Here is a 22872-nt window from a genome sequence, read left to right on the forward strand (position 1 = left end):
TGAGCCAAGGCCTGCTCATATTCTTGTGTCAGCACTGGAGGTTTCCACAAGAATGGCAGCAGACCACAGTTCCTTGATCTGACGCAGGCTAATCTTTAACGCTGCGTATCAGCAGCTTCTCCCAGCTCAGCATCCCAGAGCAGACTGAGTATAAATGTGTTTGCATGTGTGAGCTGTTTGGGAGTTTATGAGGTCAGGAATCCTATTTGACCCTTTTCAGGTTCAGTGTGTGTGGAATGTTTTGTCCAATTCTTCTCGGTTTTTGTCATTTTGCTCCTTTTATTTTTCAAAGGCGCGATAACAAAGCTGCTAAAGCTAACAGCAGCAATTGCCCTACAGAGCGCATTGACCTGAACCACAGGTCTAATAAACTTAAACCCCTATCAAGTACTTTTTAACCTATGTGTAACTGCTAGTATAAAAGTATATTTATCCTGAGTATAAACACATATTAAATACTGCACCAACCCTATTTTCTCTTTTATTGTTTCCTGTATATGTGTGTCACTGTGACCAAGTGGGGCCTTGGGGACAGCTGATGAGGTGGAAGTGACCATGAAACTGGTGTGTAAATGAGGTCAGTGTAAAGGTTGCAGTTGAATATAGGTGTGGTTTGACAACTCATTTGTGCTGGTCTGATAGCAGTGAAAGGTTTTATATAAGTCTTCTTTTAGTCTTGTGTGTGTGCATGCATCACTGTGGAAAATGAGGACCTGCTGAGGTTCAAACTGAACGTCAGAATGAGGAATATAGGTGATTTAAGAGACTTTAAACGTGGTGTGGTTGCTGGTGCCAGAGGGGCAGGTCTGAGTATTTCAGAAACTGCTGAACTACTGGGATTTTCCCAGACAACCATCTTGTTTACAGAGGATAGTCAGAAGAAGAGAAAATAGTCGGTGAGCGGCAGTTCTCTAATCACTTATTGATGCCAGAGGTCAAAAGTGGATATCAAGACTGCTTTCAGCTGATAGGAAGGTAACAGTAACTCAAACAATCACTTCTTATAAAAGTATGGAGAAGAGCATCTCTGAATACGGCGGACAGGCTACAGTAGCAGAAGACCAGTCCTGCCAGCTAAGAACAGGAAACTGAGGCTACCACTAAGATGGTAAAACGTGGACTGATCTGATGAGTCTCAATTTGTGCTGCGACATTCAGATGATGAAAGCATGGATCCATCCGGGTATCAGTGGTTCAGGCTGCTGCTGGTGGTGTCTGGGATATTTTCATGGCACACTTTGGGCCCGTTATTACCATTTAAGCATAATTTAAACAAGACAGCCTAATAGCTGCATCTAGGAGGTAAAGTGCCATGTCACGAAGCTCGGACCATCTCAAAATGGTTCATTGAACATGCCAGTAAGTTCACTGTGCTCAAATGGCCTCCCCAGTCACTGGATCTCAGTCCAACAGAGCACCTTTGGGATGGAACATGAGATTCACATCACGGATGTGCAGCCAGCAAATCTGCAGCAACTGTGTGATGCTGTCACGCCAACATGGAGCAAAACCTCTGATAAATATTTCCAGAACGTTGTTGAATCAGTGCCACGAGAACTAAAGTAGCTGTGAAGGTAAAAGGGGGTCCAACCCTGCACTAGCCAGGTGTTCATGATGGTGTCCGGTGACTTTGTGCGCTTCCACTGACTGACCTTACACACAAACACAACGCATTGTTTTATCTTTTTTTTTAAAGACACACACTTCCTTAATTTATCTAGCCAGCATAATTTGTTTTCCAGCAGTGAGTGTGTTTTCAGCAAACACTCACCGGACACTGCAAATGGTTGACGGCACACATGTGCACGCACGCACGCGCACACAAGTGCAAAGTCTATTCTTAGCCGTTAGCATTTCACTGTGAAATGTCGAAAGTCTCTCCTGCACATTTTTTCCCCTGCTGGCTTTAAACTTCATCTCCTTCTCCAACAGCATCTTACTGTTCTCTGAAGTCTTTCTTCTCCTTCTCCACCTTCATTCCAGCCAGATTAGGAACACAGCTGTCCACAAGAACCTGCCTTATATTAATAGACAGAAGTCAGATGTGTATTTGGAGCCTTGTCATGATTTTTTTTCTTTTTCTGTTGAGATCTAAATTTTCTGTCCTAAAACTACAGACTTGGATTTCAGGCAGGGGAATTTATCCTCTGTAGAGAAAGTGTTGAGGCAATTTGTGAGAACAAGTTGACTTTCAGACACAAAGAAATCACGAGTTAGTGTTACCGATCTGAGTGAAGGGGCTCACGTTGCACCCGTCGACTCGCTCTTTCTCTCTCCCTGCTTGAATGCATACATGCAGACACTCTTCAGAAGAATGGCTCATTTGTCAACCCTCCTCATGTTAAAACCGTCTCATTGGGTCTCGTGCCACCAGCACAGTGATGTTTTTGTTACTTTGTAGCCCGTCTCAAGCTGTGATTAAAAAGGGTCTTAAATATGTGTCCTCTCAAGCCAGACGCATTGATGAGCTGAAAAAGCAGTTTGTGGAATCCAAAATATATTTGCAGACATTGTCTTGTTCTGTCAGTAGTTAAAGGGCAGCATGAGACATCGATGGTGTTCTCATGTGACACCAGGACACAGGACCTCAGAAACCGAGCCGGCCTGCAGGAGGCCTAAACGGGTCAGGACAGCTCAGCAGCCATAGGTAGATCATGTACCGCTTCAATGCTGTGACTGGGGAAGGGGGGAGATACTGTCCATTCACACACAAAGCCAAGAGGCCAGGACCCCCTTCAGAGCATCTTCACAATCCCCTCTTTCCAGAGTCTAATGTTACTGTGGGATTTAAAGGCTGTCAACCAGCTTTACAGCTTGTTGATTGATGGACAAGAGACCTCAGCATCGATATTTGCATACTTGGGTTTCGATCTCGATGTTGAGAAAGGTATTAAATTTTCTTTGTGTTCGTTGCTTTAGATGGATGTCTCAGTAAAACAGTTAAAAAAATAAAAGGATTTTTCACTTTGATAGACACGATCACTATCACATTATCACATGGAACAGGAAGTTTTCTGACACTGGGAGGCTGAGGATTGTTTCTGTGTCCAGTATTTTCTTTGTCAGTACGGATACCACTGTTTCCAAACCTGAGCTTATCCTCCCTGTTGGTTCAAGAGGACAGAAACCTTTCACTCTGCATGCGTCTAGCTGAAAATGAGAAACAAATGTGCATGGAAACAAATAAAACACACATGGTTCACATGCATCTCAGCTGTATTTTCTCATCCTCCACGTCGTTCTCTCTCATCTAAACTGAAGTTAGCGTGAAGGAAAGCCCCGTATGCTGCTAAAGTAACACATCCTGTACTCAGTCAACAATGTGAGAAATCCTGACAGTCAAAAACTGTTTCCTGTTTGGACTGAATGTTTTTATGCTCTGAGAATAGTCTGAGTTATTGAATATGTACTGGCCTTGAGCGTCCAAACTCCAACCCAACATTTTGTTTTGGTGAGCTCTTCCTCCTGTAATGTTTTCAAAGACTAATTCACCTGGAATGTGTAAAGCTGCTGTTGCCATCAAACAGTTTTAATGATATTTGTCTGTTACATGACGCACAGCTGGCCTGACACCTGGCAGAGCCTCAACTCTTTATAGTCTGTTTCCATCTCTGTCTGACTTTCTTTCTGGGAATTTCAATTTTACGAAACCAGTTGATGGAGGAAAAAAAGAAAAGAAAAAAGGGTGGAGCGGAGTGGCAAAAGATGCTGCCTCAGGCGGAGGAGTTTTATGTATCCGAGGATCTCATTCATTCATTTGGGATGCCAAGGTGAAAAGTGAGCTGGACTGGCATGTTTGTGCTGAACCTTCATTTTGAAGATCGACTTGAGCCAGAATGCGAAGCTTTTGTTCCACCGTCAGCAACAATAATGAGCTATTGCTATCGAAGGAATCGGGTTGCAGGTAGAAGCATATGAAATTAGTTTCCCCTCCTAGTTTTCTAGTTTTTGCTCTCAGTCTTGGAGACATCACGAGGAGCCCAGGATGGATTTTTAAGTCTTAGCACTGAAAGGATCCAGCTCAGGCCTCACTCAGTAAACTGGGTGAATACAACAGATTAGTGCTAAGAGACTAATACAATACTATAATTTCATCAATACCTACACTAACCAAACTTTTCCATTTAAAAAAATATCCTGCTTTCATAGGCACTACTATCATGGAAAATGCAGAGGTCGAGTTGGGGGACTCTAATTAGTGGAGATGAGACCTAACAGACAGTAATGAGCTACAGCTTTCTGTGTGTTAGGGAGAAACTATCCATAGAAGTGAAAACAGTTTTTCTTTTTTAACCTGCTGTAAACCTGACTTTTAATGCTAAAGTTGGACATTTTAACAGTTGAGTCTGTGGTACTTACTTTACGGCACTACTGTAGCATAATTTTCAGTTCTGGGAGGATTGATGGATGCATGGATGCATGGATGCATGACCACCATGACACCGCACTAGTTTTGCAAGTATTTTTTGCCTTTCCTTTCAGTAGTTATGCATCACTCACTCACAGACAACTTGACAACTGTCCATTGCACTAACAGGATACTCATTAATTGTCGCTGCCAGCTTGTTGAATTATGTTTTTATGTCTTCAGTTTTATGTGATTAGACTTCAAGCTGGTTAAGTCGAAGGTCTGAACCCAGGTTTAACTGTTCTTTTACGACATTTGTTACTTACATCGACTCTTTCCTTGGCTTGTATAAACTGTTACAGACTGAATGAAAGTTTTCAGCAAACCACACAAAATCCCCTAAGTATCCAATACCGATAATAATGATTTGTAATTTTTAATGTAAATTGATGAATTTTGTACTTCTAAAAAACGTAAAAGTTGCTACAAGTTGTTACAGCAGTTGTAAAACTGTACCTGGAGCTATTCAGGAAGAGCATAAAAGACTACTGGATTAAACTGTCTCATAAACACCTTCCCTTGTCTAGCTGACTCATGCTGGGATGAATCACCTGCTTACACAAACTTTTTAAATCTCAATAGAGAATGCAAATTCTTCTCCTTTCTCTGCAGGCGTCTCAAATCTGCCAGCTACACGAATGTTTTCGGCTCTGCTGCTCCCCGGAGTGATATTAAAAAGAGGCATGCAAAACCCCAGATTGTCTCTTTTAAAGACTCGTGTTCACTGCCCAAAGAATCCTAAATCTCTGTAGCTGGGTCATGTGTGGTTGGGTTTAATTGATAAGCCCAGCCTAGAGGGTTTTTAATGGATGCTTTTAAAGGCTAAAGGGCATAAGCATAATCACAGGGCATACTGTTTAAGCTCCTCTTGCGCAATCAGCAAATTATGGCTTGTCTTCTTTTTCTTTCTCTCGCGGCATAAATGAGGGTTTTATGTGCAAGGGAAAAGAAATGTCCGTTTCCTGTTTGTGCTTTGGTATGCTCCAAAACATTCATTAAACACAGCCAACATCTCCGCTGTCATTTTTCATATCAGGGCCGTGTTATTGCAGTTCTTTCATTATCCTGAGAAGGAATTCAGTGTTTCCTCAGCACGTTTTTCTTTTTTCAGTTTGGTCTTCCCCCATCTTTTTTTTTTTTTTTAAATTGTCTTTTGAATGAAATGAAAACATTTGCTTTGTCATGGACAAAAAGGCCATTTTCTCCACGTCTACCCAAGCCCAGACCCTGTTGCTATGGAAACCCACAGTCTAACTGGCAGAGGCTTTGTGTTCCTGTGGTAGACTGTTACCTCACTGCTCTGTGTGTGTGTGTGTGTGTGTGTGTGTGTGTGTGTGTGTGTGTGTGTGTGTAATGGTTTTCCTTTGTTCTTCTTTTGTGTTCTCTTAGTGTTTCTGCACATCTGTGTTTGTGTGTGAAAGACTTTTGTGGGTGAAAAGTTTTGTTTTTGGAACTTTGTCCTGGAATTTCAGACGCTTCTTTTCTTTCTTTCCATTTACCCAGAGACATTCTTAACAGGATTACTAGCACACATAAGTACGCTGTTTAGGATGTTATGTGTTATCAAAGCTGGAAAAACGTTCTTTCCTGGGATGATTCCTGCAGACTTTTTGTCTGTGTTGCACTGAACGACTTGTCCAGTGATGCAGTAAAAATGCAGAAGGTTTTCTGATGTAGTTCAAGCTTCTCGTCCTGATCGTGTAAAGGACAAAATGGCTACAACGATCAGAGTTCTGAAGTCAAGTCAAACATGTTTAAGTACTTTGGCTTAGTTCAAGCAACCAGTGAAGTTCAATCATGTGACCATAGCCAACAGCCAAAACATGCACCGCCCCATCTTTGTATTCGCTTTTTCTTTTGGGCTGAGAAAATCGCTGCACACACTTGTTTCAGCTCTATTGTTCATCATCTTGTTCTTGAAAGTTTCACAAAGCAAAGAAGAGAATGGATGGAAAACCATTTTGAAATGAATCTCATTGTTGTTGTGAAAGAATTCAAGTGTTTGTGAAATGTTGTAGTGACTCAGAGCTCTGACTCTACTGTTATTTTCAGATAATCGAGTGAAAGTTCCAGACTTTCCGTGTGTGTGTGTGTGTGTGCATGGAAGCCAACAGTTAGTCTACACATACAGAGATTTAGGCTGCCACTAAAGATTCCCTCAAATTGTAGATCTGAGTTTTAAACATTTTTGACACACTGCTATTTCAGGATGCACCTATATTCATATCTGTTTAAATAAAAATAAAAAAAAGCCCCTGTGGTGTCTTCTTTTGATCGTACTGTCAGGTGAAGGCAGTTTTGTAGGCTTTGCAGGTCTTTTCTTTTCTTTTCTAAAACTTGTGGTCATCACATTATCTTAGACATTTGCAGTCTAGCAAAAAATCTTGCTGCTTCTGTTTGGATGCACTACCCTTTGAAGCAGGTCGTGTTTCTTTCAGATTTTCATACAAAACCTAAATGCCCCAAAATCACATTAACAGCCTCTATAATTGCATTTCACAGCATCAGATAAATATAGCAGCTCATCGTACTGCACACAGTAACAAATGTTGGAGGCAACATGTTCAAAACAGCAACTTGACAGTAACTTACTGTACCGCGGCCATGTTGGAAAACAATTTGAGCTGAGTACACACAGACACACACAGGTATCTATGTTATCACTAGGGCTGCCACGATTTGTCGACTAGTCACGATTACGTCGACTATCAAAATCGTCGACGACTGATTTAATAGTCGACGCGTCGTTTGAAGCTTTGTAAGATCCCAAAAGACGCAGGAATAAGTGGCAGGATTTAAGAGTGTAATAACGGACTGAAACAGAAGATGGCAGCACTGCATGTACAAGGATGCCAGCTGCCGTTAAACCCCGAAGAAGAAGAAGCAGCTGTGTCCCAGAATTCATAGCACGGCCCAGCTCAGTTTCCAACAATGGCGGCAGCTAGTTAGTTTTAATATTACTCTTATTATTCTTTCTGGGTCACAAAATAAACGTTTAACATATTTTCAGCCAAGAATGTAGCTGTGTAAACCTCAAATATCGGCTCAGTTTAGCAGGACACCACATATTTTCAAAAGCGCTCCGACGTTTCGGAGACCTCTGTTACCCACTAGCTCGATAGCTAGCCGGGGGCTAGGTCACTAGCGCGGTGAGAACACCGGACTCCCGGCAAATTGTTTTCAAACCCACCACCGTCTTTCGCTACTCAGGTTAAATATATATGAGTCACTTAGATAAATTAAAAATGTTGTTGTTTGGCTTTTTTTTTTTTTTTTTTTTTTTTTTTTTGTTCCTGAGGAAATCGGTTTGTCTGAGATTAAAGTTATAGTTTTTACACAGCTGAATAAACGTCAAGCAGACAGCTGATTATCAGAAGTGTGAGATGCTGGAGAATATACTCCGTTGTCCTGTTATATTTTAGATAGCAAGGAGTTTATTAAACTTCACCGAAACAATCTGCAAATTTCATTAAAATTGAATAAACTATCATCTTGTCTTTATTTTTAGTTAGCACCTTAAAAGCTTAAAGCTGTAAGCTAATGATAGTTATATAAGAGCATATGCTGCTGGTGCAATAAGCTGTAGTTTTACGTCCAGTGGATGATGATCTGATTAGTCGACTAATCGCATAAATAATCGGTGACTAGTCGACTATCAAAATAATCGTTTGTGGCAGCCCTATTGTTATCACACACAATTAAAATGTTAAATTGTGAGTGTGTGTAATTTGTCTTCTTTAAAGGGAATAAAGGTATCCACAGCACACACTTGCAGTTGTATATTGTGGTAATAATAGTACTGTTTACTTGGATTTGCTTGACCTGTCGATGATATTCAAACACCATCACTTCCTGTGCTCCCAAGCGCTTTCTCTTGCAGGTCATCTGCAAATAACCTTTGCAGATGACCTCTGGACAATTGTTTTGTGTTATTTGAGCAGAAATAGATTTTTAAAGAAAATTGCTTTGGTAATGCCGGGCCATACCTGTGGTTAAAATGATTGTTTATGTGCTTGGAAAAAAAAATCTGCCTCATTTTTTCCCACTTTTTTTTTTTTTAACCAATAAATTGAACCAAAATCTCAGATGTACCAAAAGCGATACAACTTAAAACTCATATATGCAAATTCATATTTCATTTCTTTTCTTTTTTTGATTTGTCAGAATGTTCAATAAACACTTTGGTTTAAAAAAAAAAGTGGCTATTTCATGGTTCAGGCTTTGCAGGGTTCAGTACAGCGTCGCTGCATTCGTTGCTCTTCTCTGTCCATCCAGTCAAGGACTTGCAACAATTCAAGGACGTAACTTGTGGTTTAAGGATGTTGTTACACCCACTCCCTGCAGCCCACTCTCTTTCATACTTCTTGTTTATCTTTTGTATACTTCCTGTTATGTGCAGGAGAGGACACAGTCATGGTTAGACATGTGCAATATTGAAACTTCTGCCTGATGTGTATCGTCGATGAATTCTTATAACACTTGTGCCACATGTCCTCTTTAGGCGAGTGTGTACTTCAGAGAGCTGTTATGGTGAGGAAGAAGTTGACTGCCAGGGAAGGAAGAGGCTGGCTGTCTGGGACCCTCTTCTGTACTCACTTCAGAGTGGCCTTTGTGCCCCAGGACAGTCCCAAACCTGACGTGAGTCCCTACGCTGCACTGAATAAACACTAACACATACAGATGTTTGTGTTAACAGTGTGTTTCTATCTTCTGTTTTAAAAGAATGACCCTTGAAAATGTATAAAGTGCATCTGACATCATGGGAACTTTATTTCTTTGAATGATATTTATGACGCAGGACAATGCAGACCCAGTGCTACTAGGAGACCACGATGTGGCTTTGGCATCTATAGAGAAAGTTGTTGTTGGTGAGTAAAACTTCCTTTTTACTCATGGCTTCCAAAAGCATTTCCATTCATGCTATTGATTGATGTTTACTTGGTAAATTATTGCCTTTGTACAACTTCCAGTCACCGGATAGATAAATTGTCTATCATGTCACTTACTGTGAACACGATGACGCAAAGGTTACTAAAAATAAGTTCAAAGAACAGTCTGATAATGTGCAGATTGTTAACTGAGATATTTCTTTGTATCAGTATCGCTGTCAGGAAGTTCACAAAAAAATTGTCTTCGATTCAAAAGGGGACTGATGATGCTCATTTCCAGGTTCATGCTTTCATCCTGGTACACAAAGTCTTTGCGTGTATCGCAACTCACAATAATCCTTATTTATCATTCACTGAGCCTTGCTGCAGCCCCTCAGTTCATGCTCTGTCTCAAACAAGCAGCATTTGTTCCTCTCCCTTCAAACAGAGCCCCCTCTGTTTAAGTCAGCTGATTGGCTGCCCCTCACAAAGCCTAGCCTGGAATAGAAGGTGGGGAGGACTGTTGTGCTCACAGCCACACAGCTATGTACCTGACATAACTGTATAAGGGCTCACAGGGATTATATGTAGAGTATTGGACACGTTTTATATTTTTGATTTATCATCAGTGGATAATCCACTCTTATTTTGAAAGTTGAGTTGCCTGGCGATTCTGGTGCTCTCATACTGGTGCAGTCTGATGGACTACCATCACTACCACTGTTTTAATAAAGTGAGACATCTTTTCACATACCTTGCTTCTCAAATAATATTTAAAGTTTTATTTCAGTTTGCAGGCTGATTTAAAACTCTGTACTCCAGGACTCCGCTGGGCTCTGGAGTAGTCTATGAATCTAAAATGTAACTTTGCTCTTGTGTTTCAGTGGGCCCAAACAGGACCAAGCTGGTGACACCAAACTCCTCGCTGAAGTTCACTCCGGAGGAGCTGGTGCTTTACTGCAGGGACATGCGAGTCGTCTGCTTCCTTTTTGACCGCCTCACTCCTGAGTCACAAGTCCAAGAGGTGTCTCCTTAGCCTAAGCATGTATCCCTAGAGAAGCTGATCTATGCCACAGCCCAGTGATCAGACACTGTGGTGAAAGCTGACGACCTTTGTCATGTTGATGCACTCACTGTGGTTTCCCTCCTCAGATGACCTACAGCATCGCTAAGACCTACCAGCCTCCCAAACCAGGGTCTGTGTTATCTTTCCAGAACGCCGCCCTCGGCAGTGTAGGTGAGTAGATTAAAGTATACAGCTGGCCACTCCTTTCCTGGCACAGAGACGGTATCTTATCTCCACCATTGCAGCCTGTCTGTCATTCTGTTAACCGTTGGCTCTCCCAGGAGCCGTTTAATAACACTCGTGCTTTTGAGCTTACTTTGTTTTGTTCTCGTCCGTATGGATGCAGCCACAGAAATGCTTCTTGGGGCACTGCTGCCTCATGTGTGCCTGCTGGGATGGTAATGATATTAAAATGACTGCGAGTCAATGATCTAAAGTATTTATTACAATCTGTCTATCATTCTGTGCATATTTTAGCTCTAATGAATATTCATAGGAACAACAGCTCAGTTAAAGTGAGAATCACATGCTGTCGTGAATCAGAAACCCTGCAGGAATGTGTTAGGACACACTTGTACAGATTTAAAGCACAGCACATGACTAAGTGTGGTTCTCACCCATTCCAGCTCCCGAAACAGAATGTACTTAAGCTGTGATCACACTTTATCATTTCCCTCCTGTGACTTCTGCTCATTATCATTTTTTTTTAAATGTTTTGCTCCTGTCGATTTCCATCATCCGAATGTGATGTTGCAGATCCTAAAAGTGGGACGAAAATGAACCCAGAACCTTAATGGTTTCTGTTCAGACCATAATGACACATAACACTCACATCCTCTGTGGCTGGCGAGATTAAAAACACTCCCCTCTGTGATGCCACAGTAAAAATACTCTCTCTGAAAACATATGTGAGGCAATCTTTCATCGGATTCAGCAGAAGTTTATGTTAACAATGATTTAAAGTGTGGCTGTGGGAAAGATTAAACCTTGTTTTATGTTCTTTCCCCTTTTTTTTTCTTAATTAAGCTTCTCAGCTTCAAATGCAAACGAGCCACAATTCACATGTCGTTAATAAAGGCCTGCTCTAAACACCCGCCCTCCATATAGGGACATTTGAGCCTGTCTCTGCAGTATAGTATGCTTAGTGTGCTACATTCAAGCTACGCTAGGCTGGCCAGGCTGAGGATGAATGCCAGTTCTTGGATAAATAATGCAAGCCCCCCTCTGAAACAAGTCATTAGATGACCTACAGTTCACCTCAGCCCTATGGGTCATGTGTGTCCAGTGTGTGGTCAGTTTTTTGTGTTTTGAATAATACAAGAAGAGCTTCACCTCTGCCAGCGTCCACGCTCTGTTTGACACCAACATGAAACGGTCGCTCTCTTTGCCCATGCGCCGTGTCTCCACCAAGCTTTATGATATTATTCAGCTTCGTACAGAGAAATGTGTCCCAGGCATCCCAAGTTTTTTCCCACGGCTGACCCAGAGAAATAGTTTCTCCTGTCCTCCAAAAAGAGTTTTGTTGGAAAAGGATGCAAAAGCTCAGAATAGATTTCTTAAGAAGCCGTGCCTGCTTGCTGAGCAGCCAGTGCTTTTTAAAATTCTGTTTCTGCCCGGTCTTTATATCACGATAAAAAAGGCAAAAACTTATACCAGAGAAGCTAAACAGTAAAATTATAATTAGCTTCACTGCTGGACTCCCATTAAGATTAGGTTTAAATCCTGCCTTTAAAATGAATAGTGTTGTGTTTGTATAAAATACGATTCAAAGCAGTCACAGTATTATCACACTGCACCTGATCTTGCACCTTTAAAGTGCCGCGAGCATCAAAACGAGTGTTTCAATCACTTCCCGCCTACAGAAATGAAGCAGTTTCTAAGCAACCGTCGCCGAGACGCCCACATGAACTGGTTTGAATCTGCCTCGGACTGGGAGCAGGAGCTGGAACGCTGTGGAGCCACTAGCTGGAGGGTCAGCTCAGTCAATGACCGCTTTGAAATGTCAACCAGGTAAATTCACAAGTGTAACCACACATAACACTAACCAGGTATGCAATGTAATAAAACACATAGAATGTCTGTCAGTGTTATATCAGATTTAACACCAATCCCCTCTTTAGTATGCAAAGCAGCACATTTCAGGAATGTTGCTCGTCCTCGATAAGAGAAAGATTCCACGGCACTAACGCCTTAAAAGATGGTGCTCTAAGTTTTTTACATTTTTTTTTTATATGCAGTGACTCATACATCTTCCACTGCTGTTGTAAATTTGCTATTTATATCTCGTCAATAGAACTGAGCACTTTTTTTCTGCTTCCTGTCAGCCTGCCTCGCTTCATCGTGGTCCCACAGAAGGTTTTAGACACCGAGCTGAAGAAAAGCTTCGCCCACTTCAATGAAGGACGCATCCCTGTGAGTGTTCTGGAGTCATGTTTTGTTTTAAATTAACACTTTGCCATTTGTGATTCACCAATTTCTAGGAAGTGTTTGGAAGTATATGCTTCAGAAAATATTCAGCTGGATTTTTTGCAAACACATGCAGAGCTGGGCTGTGGGGATGCTGTTACAATATTCCACATTTGTGTCCAAGAACTCAAGAAAGCACCCAGAAGCACTATTTTCACAGATATCTTCCTGCCTTGAGAAACATTTAAAACTTTTCTTGCAACTCAAATGAAAAAAACAGAAGTTCCTCAGACTTGGTGCCTGTTTCCCAAGTGTCTTTAATATATTATGTCAGAATGATCTCTGAGCTGCAATCATGTGTCTGTATTCGCTGCTTATTATCATTCCAGCGAGACTAATTATAAGATGAATGCTGCAGTAAGAGCGTGTTATTAAAGAGGGTGAAACTGTTTTGTGTCACAGCGCTGGTGTTGGCGACATCCCAGAGGCAGTGATCTACTGCGAATGGCCAGCTTCCAGAATAACATCTACCATGAGAAAGATGACATCAGGTGTGTGTGTTCAATGCTTTGCAAATGGATTCTAGTGCATCAACATTTGACCACCCGCACTTGAGTCTGAGCTGTAGGGTGCAACTTTCACACAGCAAAGTACAGGTTACAGTAAAGTAATAACAGGTCGTCTGCTGGACTCCAGATCCTAAGCTTTAGTCCAGAATGAAGATGCAGACTAAGAAGACTTGGTTCACAGACTTATGAAAGTGTCTGCACATGGCTTGTTAGATACATTTACATTTGAAGATGCTCAGATTCATAATTTTAAAACCTTCTTCTGCTTTAACTCACCTGTGTGCATTTATTTCTATCACCCGAGAAAATCTATCGATGAACACAAAGAACGATTGAGAGAAACAGAACACTTTGAGGTGAATATTGCAAATCGTGAAAGAAGCACGAGGCTGCAGTTTAACGTGTGAGGTCAGAATATGTTGCAGAATCATTTTACACCAACTGTCATTTTTCAGTATTAACTGCGAAGCTTTTGGCAAAATCAGTACAACTTTTCCCTCCAAGCTGAAACGACATTTGAACCAGTTCCTTCTTTCTGGGGAAATAATAGTCTGCTTTGCACCTTTGCTTCCCAAAGGGCCATTTCATAGATTTATATCCATATGTTATGTTGTGGGTTTGAATTCCACGGCACAGAAAATTACACGGTGTCATGTAGGATTCGGGGAATGAATTGGCATGCATCACTGGTCAGTTTCATTATTTTGCGTGTATTATTTCAGTTTTCTGCCTCCTTGATTATTCAGCTGATAGACATTTGTTTTTATGCATGAATGAAGCGCCATGGACACCTTATTAAATGCTCAACAGCTTTAGTACAACGTACCAGTGTGGACACCCCCATCACTGTGTCAGACAAATATCTGAGCTAACTGCTCTCCCGTAGTCCTAAGAGAACTTATGAGATTTTAAGATTTTAATAACTATTTTTAAAGCCCCTTGAGTCCTCAGTCTCTGACCTGTGAGCTCTGTATGTTCCAGTATGTAGAAGCCTTTTGTCCCAGCGGCCTGCTGCTGAAAGAGGGGATAGCTGAAACCATGAAGTAACTGCAAGATTTTTCACACTTTCTGAAAAAATATCTGCATATAGATTTGCATAAAAGAGTTTTAATTAGTATCGTTTTGCTATATTTTTGGTTACTTTATTGCTCAGAAATGATTCATTCAGGTTTTTTTTTTTTTGGGAAAAAGTGAATCTCATCAATGATGTAAAGCGATATCAGCTTGCTTACAAATGTTACACTGCCAGTGACAAATGTTTCACAAAGTACGGCAGGCTCGTTGCCATTCGTTAACAGCTGGATGTGCTCTTGTGTAGAAACCTGGAGATGATCCTGTTTGGTTGCCAGTCCTCTTTGTGTGTGGTGGTGGAGCTGGGCGAGGAGCTGCCCTCGCCTGCCGACATCCAGCTGGCACACAGCCGCCTGCGCGCCCTTTGTCTGGGAGGTAAGGACAGAAACGCACACGTCCACACCTGAATGTGTGTTTACACACAGCACAGAGAGGAGAAAGGAGGCATCACAACTGCCGTTATTGATAATCCGCTGCTCATATAAACCTCTGTCAGGACAGGTGTGTGGTCTGAAGGGTCAAAAAAGGGACAATATTTAGCACAGTGGAACAGTGGTTAGCACTGTTGCCTCACAGCAAGAAGGTCCTGAGTTCAATTCCTCCATCTGGCGTGCTTGTTCCCCCCTTGTTTGTGTGGGTTCTTTCTGGGTACTCTGGCTTCCTCCCACAGTCTAAAGACATGCAGTTAGTGAGGATAGGAATGTAAGTGAGAATGGTTGTTTGTGCATATGTGTTAGCCCTGCCACACACTGATGACCTGTCCAGGATGTACCCGCCAGCAACCCTGAAAAGGATAAGCAGAAGAGGATGGATTGTATAGAAGTCTGGGAGTCACTTCTTTTGTGACTTCAGTAACTAATTTTCTAAAGAGTTCTCAGTTGCTGCTTTAACCTCCTAAGACTTTTGGTCTAAATCAGCGGTCCCCAACCTTTTTTGTGCCACGGACCGGTTTATGCCCGACAATATTTTCATGGACCGGCCTTTAAGGTGTCGCGGATAAATACAACAAAATAAAACTAGTACCGGTACCGAAAAAAAGAAGATTTATTCATAACACACGTGAAAAGACCCAGGAAAACCGAGTTAACGATAAAAACTATAACAAAATAACGCTGAAAACCGATAAAAACCCTGAAAACCAGACATTTCACACCTGAGCCTCAACTCTCGCGGCCCGGTACCAAACGACTCACGGACCGTTACCGGTCCGAGGCCCGGGGGTTGGGGACCGCTGGTCCAAATAACCCAAAATGTGATGTCCACATATGTGGACGCCAGGTCCTAGGAGGTTAAAGACTTATTTGATACGTGATTATCATTTCATAAATTATGGCCCCATTTTGAAGCAGATTGGAGATGAAGCTTTATTCACCTTGAATTTAACAAGTCATGTCTCGGTGAGTTCTTGTTTGTCACTTCTGATTCAGAGCAGAAAATGCTTCATCTATCTTTTCTAAGCAGTCTATGGAATTTCCGTGTTAAGCTTCTGCATTTCTCCTACTTCCTGAACAGTCTTTTGATTTAAATCACACCCTGACGTGATCTGCTTTAGTTTAGTTAAAGTCATGTGTTTCCAGATCATTCTCTCCTGTTTTAAATAGTTGTTCGGGGCATTCCTGCTCAGATCACAACACTCTTTGTGAGACGGCTCTTACTGGTGCTTTTGTCATATGAGCACAGGCAGCACATTCCACTTAAGAGCAGAGAGGCCAGAGGCCACAGTGGTCTCAAACTACTGGAAATGCTGAGCCATCTTTCTAACTGTCTCTCTGTCTGACTCACACACACTCACAAACACACACACACACACACACACACACACACACACACACACACACACACACACACACACAGGAACAGTGTGTAAAGGTCACAGTACTACACACGTTTGTCACCTCAGTGTTTTGTCTCGTTGTGTGCGAGTGTTTCACAGTCCAGAGGATTATTCTGTAGAAATGAAAACTCTGGTACATCTTCACCACAACTAGATTAGAAAATTAGTCTGAACTGAGGATCGTCTTAGCCGGCCAGCCGGCTGTGGCTACAATGTAGCTGCCATCATCAGTGTGTGAATGGGTGGATGACTGGATATGTAAAGCGCTTTGGGGTCCTTAGGGACTAGTAAAGCGCTATATAAATACAGGCCATTTACCATTCGTGAGACATTGATGAGAATACATAATATTTTAAAGGTATTTAAAGCTTCAGTCTCCAAACTGCAGAAATTGATTTCTTCTTTCATGCATTTGTATTTATGATGCTGCCTGAATATGATCTGGTGCTCTTTTTCTGTTTTGACTTGTAGATATCTCCACATCTATGTCGGTGCCTGATGACAAATGGTTATCTACCCTGGAAAGCACCCACTGGCTAGACTACACAAGGTAACGGCTCTGATTGGCCAGACTGGCAGTGCATATCATCCCTAACAGAAGACACAAGTCTAACAAAACGAAGCCTTTTTGACAGTTTGCTGGCTAAAGAATTCAAAAACTGCGTTCAGGGTCCTGTAAAAACGAACATTTTGCAGACAAATCGAAGCCATGAAAGTTTGCAAGCCTCATTTAACAGCATTTAAAAATTGAATTTTATGTTTATAACTTTATAGCTAACACTAATATACAATATGCAAATTGTGTTTGTTAGGTATTGTAACTGTATTTCTTATGTGCCGATTCTGGTGCATGTCACGAACCTGCCTCTGCCTCCAGGTCCTGTTTGAGGAAGGCTTCAGAGGTAGCCTGCTTGCTTCGTGGTGGTCACCTGACTGTGGCACTTCAAGGTGAGTCACGTGACTCCAGAGCCCGTCTCATATTATTCAGTTCATTCATTATTCACAGCACTTCCCTCTCATTAATGCCACATTAGGGCTTACCTTGGAGTAGACATATACCACGGACAATCACACTCCGCTGAGCCTACATGCACACTGTCAATAAGCCCCCATGCAACATGCTTTTAAGGACACAGTTACACCTGCTTGCAACTGTTGTTTCACATGAGGTCAGACAGCAGAAAAGCAATTGGCCTTCTAAGTTAATTATAGCGTTTAATTAATGAGTTCAAGGAAAATATTCTGTGTCTGACGTCGTATTTTGGTGGACTTTTGAATCTCTTTTTTGGTTTAAACTTCTGTTGTTGGCACATGGATCCATTAAGGCTATTTATAGGTGTGATGCGGTGTTATTGACACTTTGTTCTATTCAGGTGCCAGATGACTCTGCAAGGTTTTCCCTGCGTAAAGAAACGTTTGAGGTTTTGGTCACCCCACCAAGGATAATGCCGTTCCCCCTTCCACTGTTACACAATCATGGTTTGGCTTGCAGCTGAAGGACATTCTGTTAAATAAGCTGAAAGACTCATTGTCTTTAGTGTGCGTGGATCGATCAATCTTACAGGCATGTGCAATCGGGCCCTGCTGTGGTGGGAAAGAAGACCTCTGCACACCAAGCTCCTGGATGGATGCTGGGCTAATGTTGCTTTATGTGGCAGGAGGTGCAGAGGGGGTGCGTCTCTGTGTTGCGTCTCTGTGTTGCAAAGAGGAACGTGCTGACTTTTGTTTGTTTGGACCCGAGCTGTCAACTGATCACCGCTCAGCAGCGAGGCGTTTCAGGTGACGAGGAAACGCTACTAGGCAGGCCGGGTAAACCCAAGCATGCTGCGAGGGTGACCTCAGCGTGCCTGACTGGGACTCTGCTTCACAGAGACAGGCTCTGGCCAACAGATGACATGGTTTTCTTCCACAGAGGAATTTTCAGTGCCCAGCAAAGCAGTTGTAGGGTTATTATTTACTTAAATGTAACAGATGTTTTTGTTTATCAGATGCTTAGAAAAACATGAAATCTAAACTATTTCTGTCAAATAAGGTAACACAGACCAGTCTCGCATACTTTATCCAGACCAGTCATGTTTACTTGCACATTAACTGCCTAAAAGGCCCACTTTGAGTGGGATGGAAAATCACTGGATGATTGTGTTGTTGTTGTTCTGACTCCTGACGTTCTCATTGTTTAGTCTCCCACTGACGTTAAACTTTTGTTGGCCTGTGGCCACGCTGTGCATGAACGTGAAGTAAACAAATCAAACAAAGGGGCATGTCAGAAGATGATCATTTGTAATATTCCTTTAGATTTCATTTTGACTCATTTTACAGACATTTGGCGGATTTCTGACCATCTGGTCTGGCTTCCTGTTGCACGCTCAGTGTAACACTACATTGCTCAGACAATGGCCGTTTTCAGCTGAGGATGTTTACTGCTTGCTGCTGATCTTTCACTTTCTCTACCAGCTAGGCTGAAAGGACGACAGAGCCATGCTCAGTTTGGGTCTGCTAACGTTTTCCTGCACTCTGAGTTGAGCATTAAGAGCAGAATTGATGAATCACTTGCTGGATTGTTTGGTTTTTGCTGTTGCTCAGTGACTGAGTGAGCTACTCGAATAGAAGGCGCGGCATTCAGCATGTGCTCTTCCTGTTCTGACGTCACAGAGGTGGAGGACCGGGACATGAGTTGCGTGGTCTCCAGCCTGGTGCAGGTGATGTGTGACCCCCACTGTCGGACAATGTATGGTTTCCAGGGTCTGGTGCAGAAGGAGTGGGTGATGGGCGCGCACCGCTTCTACAGCCGCATTAACTACCACCGTGACAACGACAAGGAGGAGGTGAGCGGCCATTTTTGAACCCATTTATTTTTCCTCCTAACAAACACAGCCACAAGTTTCCAAAGCTCTTGGTTTCTAACCCTAGTCCCACCCTCACCCTTATTTTGCTTCTGTTTCCTCCTCCTTCACCTTCTGTCTCTCACTTCCATCATTCATTCATCTCTTCCTGTTTGTGCTCTAACTTTATTTACTATGCTCTCTCACTTGATCTTTCCTTCAAGGCTCCAGTCTTCCTGCTCTTCCTGGACTGTGTTTGGCAGCTGTGGTCCCAGTATCCCTCTCGCTTCCAGCTGACAGAAGACTTCCTGTTGGCACTGCATGACAGCGTCCACCTGCCACTCTTCTCCACCTTCCTGTCAAACTGCCAGCGAGAGAGATGCAAACGCTCCCAGGTACTGAACGCCCCCCTATATAATGATTAGTTCAAATAGTGGTGAAGTAATTGATTAACATGCAGTTGCTCCTCATTAGTTAGAACAGCAAATGCTGACTCTGATTCTCCAGATGATTGTAATGATGATGATGATGAGTAGGAAGATGTAGACTGCAGAAAACAGACATTTTCATAATAAATGACACCTCCTGCCTCCGCTATACTCAGAATCTCGGGCAGTGCTACACGCCCGTCAACGGCTGGAGAGATGTGCTGCATCCAGATTCTTCCACAGATCCGTCTGACCCTCCACTGCCCCCGGTGTGGGACTGGTCCCTGCAGTACAGCAAGCCGAGACAAAGCCGTTTCACGCAGCCCGTGCCCCCGACTCCTCCGCTCCAACCGCTGCTCAACGGCAACCTCAACACCAACCCCGACAAACACAGGGTGAGGCTGGCTCGTCTACTGCATGGTGCAACACGTCCCCCTAGTGGCCGTGTTTAGAGTCTAGTCTGTGTTAAAGTATATCAGCAGAAATGGGTGTGGGATATTTTTGCTTTTGGTTGGACAGCGACACTTAAGACTTCAGATTGGATTCTACCTAAGCAGCAATTTGTAAACACACAAGTTTAACTTCAGGGCAGAAGAGAAGAAGAGCAGACCACCAGTGTGAGGGTGCAAGAAGAGCTGTTGCAGAGGTTTTCGCATGCATATTTTTAGTAGACTGATATCTTAAGAACTTGGATGTTTGCGTCATACCACTGCTCCTGCTTATGGTACTCGTTAAAGATGCAGCCACTTCAAACTCACTTGTCTTGATTGTCCATAATGGCCTTTAAACTATCTTCTCAGTTTACAGATGTATTATTTTACTTTTATCTAGATAAATGCAAATCAGTGGAATTAACCAGGAAAAGTAGAACCTGCAGGCTCCCAGAGAAAATGTCTTGCGACTGGAAGTTAAACCGCCAAATGTTTTCAGTTCAAATGTACGATTACTGTTGTAGGTGTGTTACAGTTTGCCTGATTCTGACCTCTGACATCTGCCCACCAGCTGACCGACGCCGTCCCGGGCTCAGTGTTTCTGCTCTCGCGGGGCACCTTCTCCTGTCCAACTAACCTGCTTCCGTGGCGCAACAGCAGCAGCAGCAGTTCAGGTGTTTACAAAAAGAGCCACCGGAGGGCGCTGTCCTCTGAGAATGTGCCTGGCCTGGAGAGACTGCTGAAAGCTTGGGCTCTAGTTGAGTTTCCCCAGGCCCTCACATCTACGTCTGGACCTCAAGGACCACTTGACCCCTATGAGCCCTTACTGCCCCTTCTTATGGGCCCCTGCATGGGCCTGTGGAGGGAGTGCTACCTGCGCGGGGCGCTCCATGCGCAGGTATGTCAACAGTCTGATGCAGGCATATAGAAATTATTCATTAAGAATGAGCGGGTATTGTTAGTGAAGCTTCATATGCAGTTTCTCTGTGCATTCGAATGAAGACCACAAAGAGTCCTGAATGTGATGATGTCTTCTGCTTAACACTTAAAGTTTCCAGCTATATTAAACAGAATATTATTAATAATGTAAATATAAACTAAAAGGTCAGTTTAGGAAAGAAAATGTATAAAACACTCAGTTTGAGCTGCACTATTCTAGTTCAAATATGGAGGACTGAAACTGCCAAATTTTAAATGCATCTCAGAGTGACTCAATTACATGTTAATATCTTACAAAATATAAATATAAAATGATTATTGGAATTAATAAATAAATAATTAATTCTGTTTCTATATGTTTATGCATTGACTTATCCATTTTCTTTATTTACAGTCTATTTATTTTTTAAATAATATATTGTTTCTGTTATTTTTACCTTTTAGTCATTTTTACTTTAATAAATTATTTTATTATTTTTTACATTGTTTGCATCTTGCTTGTATATTTATTTATTTATTTATTTATGCTTCATGCAGTTTATGAGCGTTCATTCAAATGATCTCATGAGGTAAACTTTGCACTTGTTTGTTCATTGATGCCAAACTCAAAACAACTGGAACACATCTGAAGGTGATCAGCTGAATAAATGCAGCCAGTCAGGTGTGGCTGTTGTTTTTCTTTTCAAGCGCTGGTGACATTTAAAAAGTTGTAATCTACGTATACACAAAAATAAGTGATTTATAAAATGAAATAACTAAATGAAATAAATTACCAGCTCAGTCAACCAGTAGGTGAAAAGCTTACTCCATGACAGCCTCGCTCATTTGCATAATGAAGCAGAAATTTTGGAAAAAAACAGAAAGAATAGGAGTAAATTTGTCAAACAAAAATAAATAATGTAAACCAAATACAAATATAAATACACACATAAATATTAAATGAAAGTTAATAATGGTAAAAGGAAATTAAAAAAATAAAATAAAATAAAATGATCTTACCATCTTTTTTATAACTCCTAATTTTATTATTTAAATATTTATATAATTATATGATTTATTTTCTATTACTGTACTATTATTATTATTGAAATCTTGGCATATTTTAGGGCATATATGCATAACTTTTTGATGCCAGTAGTTTCAGTCCTCTGTATAATTATTATACTGTATCAAAGTTAAGTGTGTAAACCCGGACGTGGGTACCCGTGAACCTTCCTGAAGCCCCCGTCGCGAGCGCTGCACTCCTGTGTCCCGTGTTACATCCTCTCACTTCCATTCCGCTCCTTCAGTAGATGACGTCCTCTTTGATGCGAAGATTAGTCAGAGCAGTTATGAGCAGCTCCAAATATGGACATGGTTCAGCCTTTGTGATGTCTGTACATCAGCGCGTCTATCAGCGTCCCCATGGTGATGTTAAGAATAGTTGAGCACCGTGTGGGTGGGTGGGTGCCTGCAGCTATTTTAAAAGCACTGTGGAGAAATTCTGTCAGGCTGCTGAAAAACCATTTCAGGTTTCAGAGACAGTTTTGTTTCACACACTGCTGAATGTTCCCTTCAGGAACACGAGTTCCTCTTCTTTCTTTTGTTAGAAGCATGGATTCATTCAGGCATTACTCAGTGTTTGTGGTCTGCATAGTTCACGTATTAAACAAACACCTGTTAGTCTCTGTGTTTTTTAATAATAATAATAATGATAATGCATTTTATTTAAAAAAATAGCGCCTTTCAAAGCACCCAAGGACTGTTTTTATCTGAAGAACACACACTTCAGGATAATTAAAAAAACACTTACTACAAAATTCAGACTGACTAGAAAACCACTCTAACTGGGTCAGTATCTATAGGTAGGGGGAAGCATTCGTTCCTAGGCTTTAGGGCTCATGAGGTCTTACCTTGAAGCGTTCCCTCACCATAGACTGCATATTCAATGCAAAGTACTGCTGATATACTTTACGTGTTTTTGTGACAAAAACATACAAAACCAACAACGCATCCGTCACTCGAAACTTTGCGGCATCTTTAGAGGCCTT

At 41.9% G+C, this 22872-nt stretch overlaps 1 protein-coding gene across 1 annotated transcript in view; it reads left to right on the forward strand.

Moving 5' to 3' along the window:
* mtmr11 (myotubularin related protein 11) overlaps positions 1–22872 on the forward strand; it is a 39108-nt gene that overhangs the window by 12445 nt on the left and 3791 nt on the right. The window contains exons 3-16 of the mRNA XM_004568576.4: positions 8910–9046; positions 9207–9276; positions 10161–10300; positions 10429–10513; positions 12205–12352; positions 12667–12754; positions 13211–13299; positions 14636–14763; positions 16694–16772; positions 17100–17170; positions 18875–19047; positions 19269–19439; positions 19649–19867; positions 20475–20801. Of these exons, the coding sequence (XP_004568633.1) occupies positions 8910–9046; positions 9207–9276; positions 10161–10300; positions 10429–10513; positions 12205–12352; positions 12667–12754; positions 13211–13299; positions 14636–14763; positions 16694–16772; positions 17100–17170; positions 18875–19047; positions 19269–19439; positions 19649–19867; positions 20475–20801 (1925 nt within the window). The remainder of the gene's footprint in view (positions 1–8909; positions 9047–9206; positions 9277–10160; positions 10301–10428; positions 10514–12204; positions 12353–12666; positions 12755–13210; positions 13300–14635; positions 14764–16693; positions 16773–17099; positions 17171–18874; positions 19048–19268; positions 19440–19648; positions 19868–20474; positions 20802–22872) is intronic.

Source organism: Maylandia zebra, linkage group LG11, assembly GCF_041146795.1.
Source record: "Maylandia zebra isolate NMK-2024a linkage group LG11, Mzebra_GT3a, whole genome shotgun sequence".
NCBI lineage: Eukaryota > Metazoa > Chordata > Actinopteri > Cichliformes > Cichlidae > Maylandia > Maylandia zebra.